Source organism: Gallinula chloropus (assembly GCF_964237585.1).
Source record: "Gallinula chloropus genome assembly, chromosome: 3".
Classification (NCBI taxonomy): Eukaryota; Metazoa; Chordata; class Aves; order Gruiformes; family Rallidae; genus Gallinula; species Gallinula chloropus.
Genome location: NC_140087.1, coordinates 4737857 through 4750315, shown reverse-complemented (window position 1 = coordinate 4750315; position 12459 = coordinate 4737857). Strand labels below are relative to the sequence as shown.

At 38.8% G+C, this 12459-nt stretch overlaps 1 protein-coding gene across 3 annotated transcripts in view; it reads right to left on the bottom strand.

The window, feature by feature from the left end:
• The window catches only part of TRDN (triadin), a 232991-nt gene that overhangs the window by 77781 nt on the left and 142751 nt on the right, over positions 1–12459 (bottom strand). For all 3 annotated transcript variants that reach the window (XM_084262483.1, XM_084262482.1, XM_084262484.1), the window contains 2 exons: positions 1028–1060; positions 898–927 (listed from right to left, as the gene is read on the bottom strand). In XM_084262483.1, the coding sequence (XP_084118609.1) occupies positions 898–927; positions 1028–1060 (63 nt within the window). The remainder of the gene's footprint in view (positions 1–897; positions 928–1027; positions 1061–12459) is intronic.

Genomic DNA, 12459 nt, shown 5'->3' with positions numbered 1-12459 from the left:
GAGGATAAAGATTTTTTATTCCTGCATTTCTTGAAAACTCAAAGGACAGAACTCTTCTAGTATTAGTACAGGGGAACACCCACTTTCCAAAATTTCCTTGGACATTTTTTATTGCAATTTGTTTTTTGTTCTTCATAATCAGATTAACTGATTATTCCAATTAATTCCAAATTAAATTAATTCAAATTAATTGAACTACCACATTTCTCTTTCTCCAACATTTGCACCTCCATCCTGAAGCACTGAGAAAGGTTTTTCTGCTATAGAAGAGGACAGATTCTTTTTTCCATAAATCGACTGTCTACTGGAGGTATTTTTTGCTTAGAATCCCTATCTGAGAAAACAGTCATCTGATGAATGAGTCATCAGCCTTGGCTGTAAAAGGAGTCGAAAATCTTTATGCTCTCCCAAATTTGGATAAACTGGAGAAGCAGATTCTAGTTAGGAATAAGAAGAGCACCTAGCTACAACAATAAAACACATGGATGTGGAAGAAAACCAAAATAAAACAACCAACATTTTTCTTCCCCTTCACACTCTGAAATGCCTATTTGGTGCTTTGTTCTCCATCCTTTTATTGTAACCCCCAAGCAGTTCCCTTTGCTCCTTGAAAAGATAAACCTTTTAAAGGCTGAAATTAAGAAAAAACCCACCCCAAACCAGCAACACATCACTCCCCTTGTTCTGCTCAGCAAACTTTGGTCAGATCCCAGTTCCAGAAGACAAAGTGGCTGTATGGCCACTCCACAGCCATTTATTTGCTCAAGCAGTGATGATTAAACCAGCAAATACTGATTTCTGGCCTCACGTTTTTGTTCCTTTACCTAATCCTGTTTTAACTTAAAAGCAATCCAGATACATGAGACTCTAAAACTTAATGCTTTTCACCGGTCTTACCATGTACTTTTTCTTTCTTTGCTGTTTTGGCTGTAAAGACAAACAAAAGGCAAATAATTGACTTCTGTCATTAATTCATTTAAAACATTAGGATAGTTGAAAGATAAGATTGAAAGGGGAGAATATTCACCAGTTTCCATCATTTTTTCTTTCTTGTGTGGTTCTGAAAAAGAAAAGAAAAATCAGGTATAATGTTCTTTCTGTTTAGTTTCCCTTAACAATGGTTTTTATCTTACTAGTGGAGGTTGGATATGCCACATTGCTTTGGACTTTCAGTTCACATGAGCCCTTCCCTCCTTTCCTGCATTATAAAATGAAATGTTCATAGTTGTCATCAATCTCCCCAGTGGTCTGCACACTGCACAAACAAGGTCAGATTAGCTGTTAGTAATGGACAGCAAAGGATTTAACTCTTATAATAAGGTACTAAAAGAAAACGCTAAAAACAATGTAGATTAAAATATGTGCAATTTTACTTCAGTGTTGTCTAAATGGAGGCCTGTGAACCAGCTGTATGTGCCTGAGGACACCTGTGATCCAGTCCTTGCCTTTCTTCACTGGCAAGATTGAAAAATAAGTAGAGCATCTAGTCCAGCTGCTGCCACTCTACAGCCATGGGCTAAGCAGAGGGGCCATGGCATCTTTTACATGAATGCACAGTGTGGGGACAGCCATGGCCCCCAGGAGCTAATCACCAAAATGGGATCTAGGACCTGAAGTTGTAAAGCTTAAGTCACCTAAACCCTGTACCCTCTGGCAAAATATGACTGGAATTTACAACATTTTTACGTTATTTTCTGTAACAGCTCTTTCCATCTTACCAGGATGTGCTTCAAAACCCCCTCAGAGAAGGAGTAGGAGGTCTACCAGGGAGAAGGGGATACTGAACGTGTCTCAGAAAGTAAGTGTGATCCCCCAGCCAGGGCTGATATTCACAGTAGCAAAAATATATATAAGCTTTTGCTCTCTGAAGATGCTTTTAACCAGCATATGTAAAGGTTTGCGGTGCAGGTTTGGATCTACACTGGCACATTATGTAAATTCAAGAGTATCTGAGATGTCTGATTACAAGATAAAGGCAGTTTCTATTAAATATGTTCATTTTCCCATGTTTGCCATTTACTAGTATCAGGTGATTATATTTTTTCCATGCTTATTATAGGAGATATTTGTATTAATGCTGTGGCATACAGTTGAGCAATAGTAATGTTTTAAACAATTTCCATTCAAGAATCAAGATACAAAGTTCCATGTTCAAAGTGATTCTGAATGTTTTACTCTCATTAAAAGGCAGCTTATCCTAAATTTGAGCCATCCTTGAATGGAATAAGGAGCAAGAACTGCCACTAAAAAATCAAATGTCAATCAATAACATTAAAATGAGTAATACTAACATGAAATATTAATTAATCATCAATATTAATGATAAATGCACAATGGGCATCTAAAAAGGTATACTCTGTGCAAAGCTATGAAAGTAATTAATATTAGGAAGGTCAGGCTGAAAAAAACCCCACATTTTCTAAATTTTAAGCAAAATATGTCATTGCTCCACACTCCTGCTCCCAACAAGTTTGTACAGAGCGATGCATGTACTTCTATCTGTAAATAAAGTATTTGGTTTTGTCTGAATTTTTAAATCTGAGGAGCCAGATGCTATACATTTGAAAGCAAAATGCAGTTCTAATATAAAAATTTACTCTATGATCTTAAAAAATTAAAAAAAATATTTTTTCTATTTTTACCAAAAATATTGATGGAATTTCACCATAACTTCATAAGCAATATCTTTCAGCCAAAACCTTAAGCATTGAGAGTAATTGACTGAAATCAACTCAGCTTCACTACTGTCATATAAAGCACATTTTAATGTATTTATTATATAACTTGTATATATTGAAAATATCATAGGTGCTGTATGGTCACATTTTATTTGAGACATGAGACTCAGTGGAAATGGTCATGGAGCAGGTTGATGTGGTCAAATCAGTGAGCCAGGAATATGATTTTCCCAGCAATATGGAAAAGTGGTGGAAGTAGAGAGTCAGTTGGCATTAGAGAGTTTATTGCCTGAATAAATGTTATCTTTTCTCGATGGTATCCTGCCTTGGGTGGTGGGCCTTGTATAGGTGATGGAGGAGAAATGTAGCAAAAAGGGAGAGGACAGAAGTTTGGGACTCGGTAGTTTGGCTGACTCAATGAGCTTAATCATAACAACAGCTGCAGCTTTGGTTTTGTGAAGCCCAAGTGCTCTTCAGGGTATCCAATTTCATATAGATATTTAAGGAGTTATTCTGTGAAATGAGTATTTTGATTGGTTTTGTGGGGTTTTTTGTTTTGCTATTGCTCAGGACTGCTTCCTGGAAACTGAAGGAAATATAATTATGACTTCAGTGGTTCTGAAGCAATTATTTTCCTCTCTCATTTTAAAATCTGTCAGCTCTCATGAGATCAGGGAACAGTATGATATTAACACTACTTAGTAAGTATTTTTGCAAAGTATAAAATTTTGCATTTTATAGCTTTATTTCCTGTTTTTTCAAAACTGTAAACATTAAAGAAGTTCTGTAGCACTTCTATACTAGTTTTACTTCCATAAGCATATGATGCTTCCATGGAAAAACATAATAATAACAGAGAATTGGACACCAACCATTTTTGGTGAAATCTCACATGCTATGAAATTTCAGGTGATTCCTTCTCTGATAGTTTAATGGAATGAACAAGGGACTTCCTTTGAAAAATCTGGTATGCCTGGGGCTGATAGGTTCCTCTGTCAAGGAAAGGGAAGAGCATTTTTGGTTATAGGTTTGCCAAGCTGGGGAAGAGGGCTTTGAAGTAAATCTGCTGGAGAAGAGGAACCTCAATCCATCCCACTGTTACCACTTTGATGCCAGTGCTACCAATAGATGCCCAGACCTGGGAGAAGGATCCCAGGTCAGCAGGAAAACATCTTAAGTGCAGCATAAAGTGATTCCTGCTCATCCAGCCAGTCAATCAGCTTCATGCAGGGCCCAGCTTAAATGCCTTTATGCAGACATACGTAACATTAGTGATAAGCAAGAGGAGTTAGAGATGTGCACACGTCTGCAGGGCGGTGATCTCATTGGCATTGTGCAGGATGGTTCCTATGACTGGAGTGTTGGGATGGAAGGTCTTTAGGAAGGACAGGTAGGGGAGACAAACAAGGGTGTCACTGTCTATGTCAATGACCAGCTGGAATGAGACATAGCAGCCTTCTAGTACCTAAAGGAGACCTACAAGAAAACTAGAGAGGGACTGTTTACAGGGGCAAGTATGGTTGGAGAGGGGATATGGCCTTAAGATGAAGGAGAAAAGATTTAGATTAGGTATTAGGAAGAAGTTCTTCCTTGTGAGGCTGTGGCACAGGCTGCCCAGAGAAGCTGTGGCTGCCCCCTGCCTGGCAGTGTTCAAGGCCACGTTGGATGGGGGGTTGGGCAACCCGGTTTAGAATCATAGAATCATAGAATCATAGAATGGTCTGGGTTGGAAGGGACCCCAAGGATCATAGAGCTCCAACCCCCCTGCCACAGGCAGGGACACCAACCTCCAGGCCTGAAGGTTAGTGAAGGGTGTCCCTGCCCGTGGCAGGGGCATTGGAGCTAGATGATGTTTGAGGTCCCTTCCAACCCAAACCAGCCTGTGATTCTATGAAAGAATCCATTATATGGGCCACAAACTTCAGGGAAGTTCAGACCTAGATCTTTTTGTAACAGGTTATCATTGCTCAAACTCGATATTATTCTTTTCTTTCTTTCTCTTTTTGTTTGTTACTACATAGTAGTTAGTATCACACATGAAAGGATATTGCCAACTCTAGAAATATTAGTCCATGACATTTTTAATCCTTTTTTATCTCTAACCATTTTTGTACGTGTGTGAGACTACACAACATGCTTTTATTCAGGGAATTTCTGCTGGTATTGTGTCATTTGGTACTATGAATGGATTTGATTTAGTTTGATGTTTCACCATCTTTATAAAATTACAAATGGCTTTTCTTTTCTTATGAAAATTAGTAAAGTACCCATAAAACCATATTAATGTATTTTTTTGTTTCATTACTAATGACATACTCCTAGACACCACTGCAGCAGATGAGAGAATGAGGAGAACCCCAATCTGCCTCTGCAGCTTTTCCCTAAGCCACATTCTTCCTTAAAGTGTAAATAGTGCTGAAAGTTATCTAGGCTGGCACATTTGCTGTAATGCACTTTAATCTTTACTACCAGGATGGAGAGTCAAAAAATGAGATCCTCTGCTGTCAGGAGAGAGCAATTGACATCCCATCCTAATTTGTATAGCTATGTGTGCACATAGCAGATGTGTACACACATACATATAACTCCTAATTCAGATAAAGAATTTGTGACCAAGAAGTGTTCAGGAAAATAAACTCTGTGTAAGGAATCACAGATTGAGAAAAGTTTAAATAAATGGCATTTCAAGTGGATTTACTGTTCTGTGCTATGCACATGTTAAATGCACAATGCCATTCTGGTTTGCACATAGCTGCATAAAAATGGTGTTTTCTGTACTGTTGTTTAATTTTTGCCACAAGCATTTCAATGAATCTGGTTTTATATTCATTAAAATCTACTGTTGTCATATTCCATGCAGTGTCTGGAATACTTAAGTCCTTAGGGAGTAGAAACTTAGCCTGGTCTTGAAGTCTTGTAATCTTGGTTTTATAGGCTATATGCCTGTCATTTCCCTTCTCAGAACTTCATAACATGGTGGTTAATTAAAAACAAACAAGGCAGGGTGGTAAAGCTCTCCAAGATATCCATTCATCAAGAATATTGTGAACAGAAGCAGCTAGATACAGAAAATGGCCCTTGAGTCCCTCCTGTTGAGGGGAAAGGTTGTAATATGAGCTCAGCCACATTATTAGACCTGAGATAATCCACATGAGAAAGTTTTGCATCAAACTAGATTTTCCCAGTTTTGCTCTCAAGAAGTACTTCTGCTGCTGTATTTGACTGCTCTTCTATTTACAGGATCAATGTAGAAAAAAGCCTCACTGCCAACATATACTTTTATTTATAAACAAGAAGAACACAAACCCCCTTCCTTGGTGAGATCATGCCAGGCTTGTACCTGCTCATCCATTAATGAACATCTCTTGAGGCAGATAACAAAGGTTTTCTGATGGATTTTTGTGAAGAAAAGGAAAACAGGCAGCAGTTCTCTGTGTCAATATCTTTGTATGGGAAATCTGCTACTATGGTGGGAAGTGCTTGGGAAAAAGAAATGTTTATGCAAAGAAAAGAGGCCTGGATGAAACAGAAATGCTTTAAATCAAATCTATTGGATCAGTCGCCTTTCTTGACAGGCAGAAAGCAATGGCATCAAAACTGAGGATAGAAATCTTTACCACTGAGTAATGTCTCAGGATCCCTGAATGAATTAGAAGCCACCATAAGGATTTTAAGACTTTTCTACAGAAGATTATGCTTTTATTCAAGCAGGGTTATATTTTGGTGATTTTTGCCTAAGAAAACTAACAAATACATCTGTACATATATAAATAGATGATTGAGAAACAGGAGATGGAGATGCCACCTCATATCCTAACACTTGGTCTCACCAGTTGCCTTAGTCTCAGTTTAAATACAGCTCATTTCTTGCTTAATGGAGCCTATGTATCATTCTGGATGCATGAATGAAACCCAGAGAGGAATCTAGTACTAGGATAGACACCATCAAACTGTCCAAAAAATATTCCCCAGGGACTCAAATCACAGGCAAATCAGTTGCACAAGTCAACACTCTTGAAGCACACACTCATGTAAATGTAGAGTGGATCACTTCTAGAAAACCAGCACACTTTTGCCATATGACCAGGGTGTAGGTCTTCTGTTTTCCCATCAGAAGGACCAGAACTAATACGCATTGCAGATGTATTCATACACCACATATGCCTAATTTCCCAATGAAACAACAATGTTGTTGATTAAGACTCCTTAAAAAGAAAATGAGGTTAATCCTACAGTTCTGACTAGGGAACTGACTGTTCAAAACTGATGTACCACATGTGAACAACATTGTGAAATCCAGTATGAACAGAAACCTTGTGAAAAGATCAGTTTTTAATACCTATCACTAACACTAGTTTGTTTTAAGAACAAATTAGATTAATTAATCTAAGGATTTCTGGCATGACCATTCAGGCTAAGGCTCAGCTGGCAAAAAAATGAAAAAGAAAGTAATTAAAAAAAATGTTGTGATTCTTTGATGTAGAGAGTTAGTGTCTACCAGTAGATCTTTACCTGTGAAAAAGCCTAAACTTTATTTCCTTTTAAATAAGGATCCGAGGCATACTGCCAGCCTTTTGAGGTCTAAGATGGATATGCTGCTCAGATGCAGAGCATTTCTCCTCAATCCTCAATGACTAGGACACTCAGTTGGATTTAGAAAAATATGTTTGGATCAGGAGCACCTCTAGGAACACGTCTGCATCACTCCAGGTGGAACTCCTCAAAGGAGGGCAACAAGCAGCTCGGCAAATTATTGAGCATGAGATCAGGTGCAGCAGTTGCAAGCTCTCTGATGTACCACAGCAAGATGAAAACAGCTAACTTTTCTTAATATTCTCTCATTGTAAGGTAAACTGAGTCATATTGTAATTAATTTATGACAAAAGTGTACCCACTGAGTGTGGTCGTATCTTAGATAGCACTCAGCCATGACCACTTGATCATATTTAACTTGTTCATACTCCACTTCAAGGTTCATACTTCTGCTTCAAGGTCTGCAACCCATTGAGAATATGAGTCTGTAACAGACATTTCAGCAAAAAAAGAAAACTTAGATGTAAATACCATTTCTAGGTTTTGCCTGTCATCATGCAAACATGATATATGGATTGACTTAGCTAATTCAGTAACAAAAGCAGTAGACACTAAATATTAATGCAATGAGATCCTCAAGACATACATTTAATTCAAAGTTAATGAACATGATACAGGAGCTCTAACTGTGTTTCCTGACTTAGAGCTAGGGTACCCATGTCTGTTAGCCAAAAGAAGTAGGGTAGAATGAGACAGTGACCAAAAGCTCTGTATATTTTCTTTCAGAGCACAAGTAAAAGGACACACATGTGGTTAATATTTCAAAAGGCTTCTCTGACTGCCTTAGCCAGGAGAAGCAACTTCTTCAGAGAGGATTTGCATAGGCAGCATCGCAGAGGAGAACATTAGCAGAAGGCATTAAGAATAGTGTGCAGTTCAGTCAGTAAAATGCTGGGAGGAGTCTACTGTGTGCATGAAATAGACCCAGCAACCACTATGTCTGAAAGACATAAAGCCCCAAACTTGGGCACTCTAAGCAGCTGTTACAGAAAAGAAAAGACTTCTTCAGATTATTTGTGGCACTCTGCAGACTAAATTGGTATTGTCCATTGCTAGTGACTTGTTTTCTACTTATGATACAGGACTGCAACTTCTTTGCACAGAAACTTTCAAATCTGTAGTTGATGTAAACCTACAGAGTGATGTAAGAAAACAGGTATTTAAGAAATATCAGAGTAAAGCATATCGTGTTACGGCTTGATCTCTTGCTAAAACATAGCATTGCTAGATCCAAGAACATCATGAATTGTAGATGTAATATAACAATTTATGTTACAGAAGATTCTAGCCCATGTCACTGCTTCCCTGATTATCAAGTGCAATTTTCATAATGGTCTTAGTGGTCAAGATGAGGCCCATTTATCCCCTTTCCAGCAAAACAAATGTGGTACCACTTCCAAAAGTAGGAAGGTAATCATATAACGGTTATGACAGTTTGGATGCAACAAAGTTTAAGTATGTGCTTAAATGCTTTGTTGAACCAAGGTAGAGTTAAAGATCTGTTAAAAATCTTTCCCAAAATCAGGCCTGATTCGTGTCAAAAGTGCATTTAAATCATAAAAGAACTTCAGAGTTATGAAAGATTGTCAGCCTCAGAACAAAGCACTTTGAAATGCCTTTTCCATGAAAAGTGGACAATTAAATAATCATTTTAGCTCTGATTTGTATTTAAATAACATTTACTTTTGACCCCCTTTTAGTCTCATTGTCACTTTCATGTATTAAATTTCCTTTTTGTAGTTCACTTGCTCCCCCTGCCTTGCTCTCACAGTAATGCCATTTTTGTCTTGCACAACAGGACTACGATGCGCTGCCCAGAATGGACTGTGGCATTTAATAATACTGAACAACCAAAGAAAGAAGTCTGCATTTTTAGTACAAGCATCTTCAAAGCACACTATGATTTGAAAGGAAATACAAGAAACTATTTGAACTCTATATGATTCTGAAACAGGGGACCCTGCAAAGAATGTATAAAAGCAACTGTAGTATGCCAGGCTATGAGACAGGGCATTTCAACATCCTAGCAAAAGCAGCAGAGGTATCCTGAATTCTAGGCCAATTATGCAAAATTATTTTTAAAATTTGTTAATAAAATCTGGATTTCAGATTAGAAGGCTTAGTGTAAAATAAGATATTTCATGCTTTATCTAAATATATGTAAAGAATTCAAGATTGTAAAGTAAAATCTTCTAACATTGGAAAATTCCTCTCCTTTGAGGGTGTAAATTGTGACATAAGTAAAAAATTAATTTTCCCTTTCCATTTCAGAGTTAGGTAATGATCCAGTTTGCATAATCCCACCCACCGTTTAAGACCTCCTAGTCTGCAATAGTTTCTGAGACTTGAGCAGGGATAAAAATGTCGGTGGGCTGGAATGATTCATGGAATTTTTCCCAGTTCACATAATAAATTCTTGCAGATGTTGAGAAGTGGCTGAGTGATAGACTACTGCAATAGCAGCAAGATTTTAGCTGCTGAGGGTACAGTGCAGAGTAGGAGGGGTGTCATCTGTGAGGCATTCCTAGGCCTAGTGGAAGCTCTCTGGGACGAACAGGTGACAATCAAGACCCACTTTCTCCTTTGCATGTTGATGGGGATGGAGATCAGATAATTTCTGCCCCTTTCCAAAGAAAGACAAGCCTGTAACTCTCCCTTTAAAGCCAGAAAGAAAGTGTATAGGTCAGAGAAGATGTGATGCTTAACTTCCCAAAGAGTTAAGGTGAGAGTGAGGAAGAATTAAGCTAACCTGGACTGAAAAGAAAGGCTCCATGGTTCAGAAGGACTACAGAATGATTCTGGCTCTAAACCCAAGGACCCCGAGCAGCAGGATTAATACAGGTAGGTTTCTATTATTTAGTTCACTGTTGCATAAACATCTGCCTATCTGGGTGAAGATACATTTCAACAGGAAATAAACTGCTAAGCCTATCCTTATGCATACAGTAATCATGTCTATCATTTGTCCCTGAAGAGTTAAGCTGTTAAACCCAGAAAATAAACCCTGAGAGTGGTTGTGCTTATGTTATGAAAAAGTCTAAGAGGGTTAACTCCAGGGACTAGAAAACTGAGCAGATTATTTCAGCTACCAGAAAAATCTTCTTGGTAACAGCTGTACTACAGAAATACATGCAGAGATGTTAACCAGGGCCAGTGGCTGCTTATAAAGAGAAATTTCAGAGTGCATAGAGGCACTCAGATGTAAGATTCTGAGGAGACTGCAGGATGTCAAACTCTACAAGTGCCATATCTGTGTATGGTGAGAATGGAAGAGGAAGAAACGCTGTTCCTCTCCTTTTCATCTTTCTGGAAGTATTTACATTGGGGTGGGGGAGGGCGAGGGGTGTGTAACATACAATTTACACTGATTTCTGATGTCTTTTCTCTTGGGTGATATACCTACACAAGAAGAGAACAAAGAGATGGATGGATGGATGATGAGGGGCTGGGCTTTTGAAAGTACCTCCCTGATGTGTGACTTGAGAGACCTACCTGACTGTAAGAAACCTGAAAAAGACTCCATGATAATTTTCACTGTTCCACCATGTTGGTGAAATATTCAATAGATGTGCTAATCTTCTGTAACATTTATATGGTTTTAGCATTCTTTCTATGCACTTGTGTCCTATATGTGATCATTAAAAGACAATCAATGAACCCAGTGCCTTAGTAAACCTTTCCTCAATTTCAAAGCATACCTGCTGTCCCTTAAAATTTGTGTCATTTCTTCTTTTTTAAGTAGAATAACATTGGTTATACCATATGCCAAGTACAAAGGTTCTTGCCTGCTGTCCTTTTACTTGCTGTTGTTCACCTTGAACCAATAATGAAAACAATTTTTAACTTAATTAAATGCTGCCTCTTACCAGTAGAACCAGTATTCTTCCTGCATTAGGCAGAGTGATCTGAACCTCTTCAACTGATCCTCTGACCAGAGTTTTCAGCATAGCTTGCGTGCTAATATTCTGTACTTACCATGTAAACTAATTTCCTATATAATTTCCTATATAATATCCTCTTTTGTTTTTCCCTTTCTGCCTCTTACCAACAGTGGAAAAATAAGAGACATAATAGAATGATAATTCAACACAACTGACAGTCAGTTTGAGGGATTGGATGCACCTGACATCTCAGAACTTAAAATTGGCTATTTGTCTGTCATACTGGTTTTATTCTTTCTGGATCCAAACTAAATTTCATTGATTTTCAAGGGGAAAATGGTACTCAAAGAGACTTTCTATTGTGAACCCAAAGGGAGCAATGAATAAGAATTTTTTTTGCATGTGTGTGGAGAGGAAGATGGGAAAAATTAGGCATTAAATATCAGTAATTAGGCAGTTAAGTGACAGTACAAAATCTGTTAAACATACTGTAAAATTAAATTAAAAATTGCAAGACCATTCCAGGGAAATTCTAAGCTGCAATTAGGGTTTAATTTTTACAGTGTTGGAAAGAGTTAGATCTGATTTTTAAAGCAGGCAAATTATCAGGGGACAGCAGTATCACCGGTGCTTAAAGAAGCTGCAGGAGTGTTGTCTATGATATGAGGTTATCCTATGAGAGGGACTCACAGATGAGCTGTTCCCATCCCCAATCCTTGCTAAGGGAGGGTGTGGGGCTCGGTGTCATGGAGGCTCCTTGCTGACAGCTGGGTAACCCAGTCACCCTTCTGCTAGTTCAGTTGCAAATGCTTCCTGCACTGTTTAGGCCCATGCTCCTTTTCCAACCCAACACCACCATGCATTTGCTTTCCTCAGAATGCCAAACCAGGCCCAGGAAACCTGCCAAGCTCAGGTGTGATGTGTCAGTGCCACATCTGGACTGCTGACCTGGCAGTGTTAGTGATAAGTGTGGGGTCTGACATGTGGCACAGTGTTGGAGATCTTCCCAGGGGAGGCTCAGAGAGATGGGAATGAGGAGGGATGTTTCCCTCCCAGCCACCTGTCCTGGCCAGAGGCTGATAGAATGAGGCAGATACTCAGCACCTACACCCCTGGCTCTGAGGAACCCTCCAAGCAACTCACTCTGTGGGTGCCTGAGGAAACCCTGTGAAAGAAACGTGTGCCCAACTCACAGAAAAGCAATAGAGAGATATTTTGTAGGTGTAGGCCATGCTCAGGCCTGTCCTGTTGGCACAGCTGGGCAGGAGGTATACTGTGATGAAAGAAGAAATGGCAGCAGGGTTTGG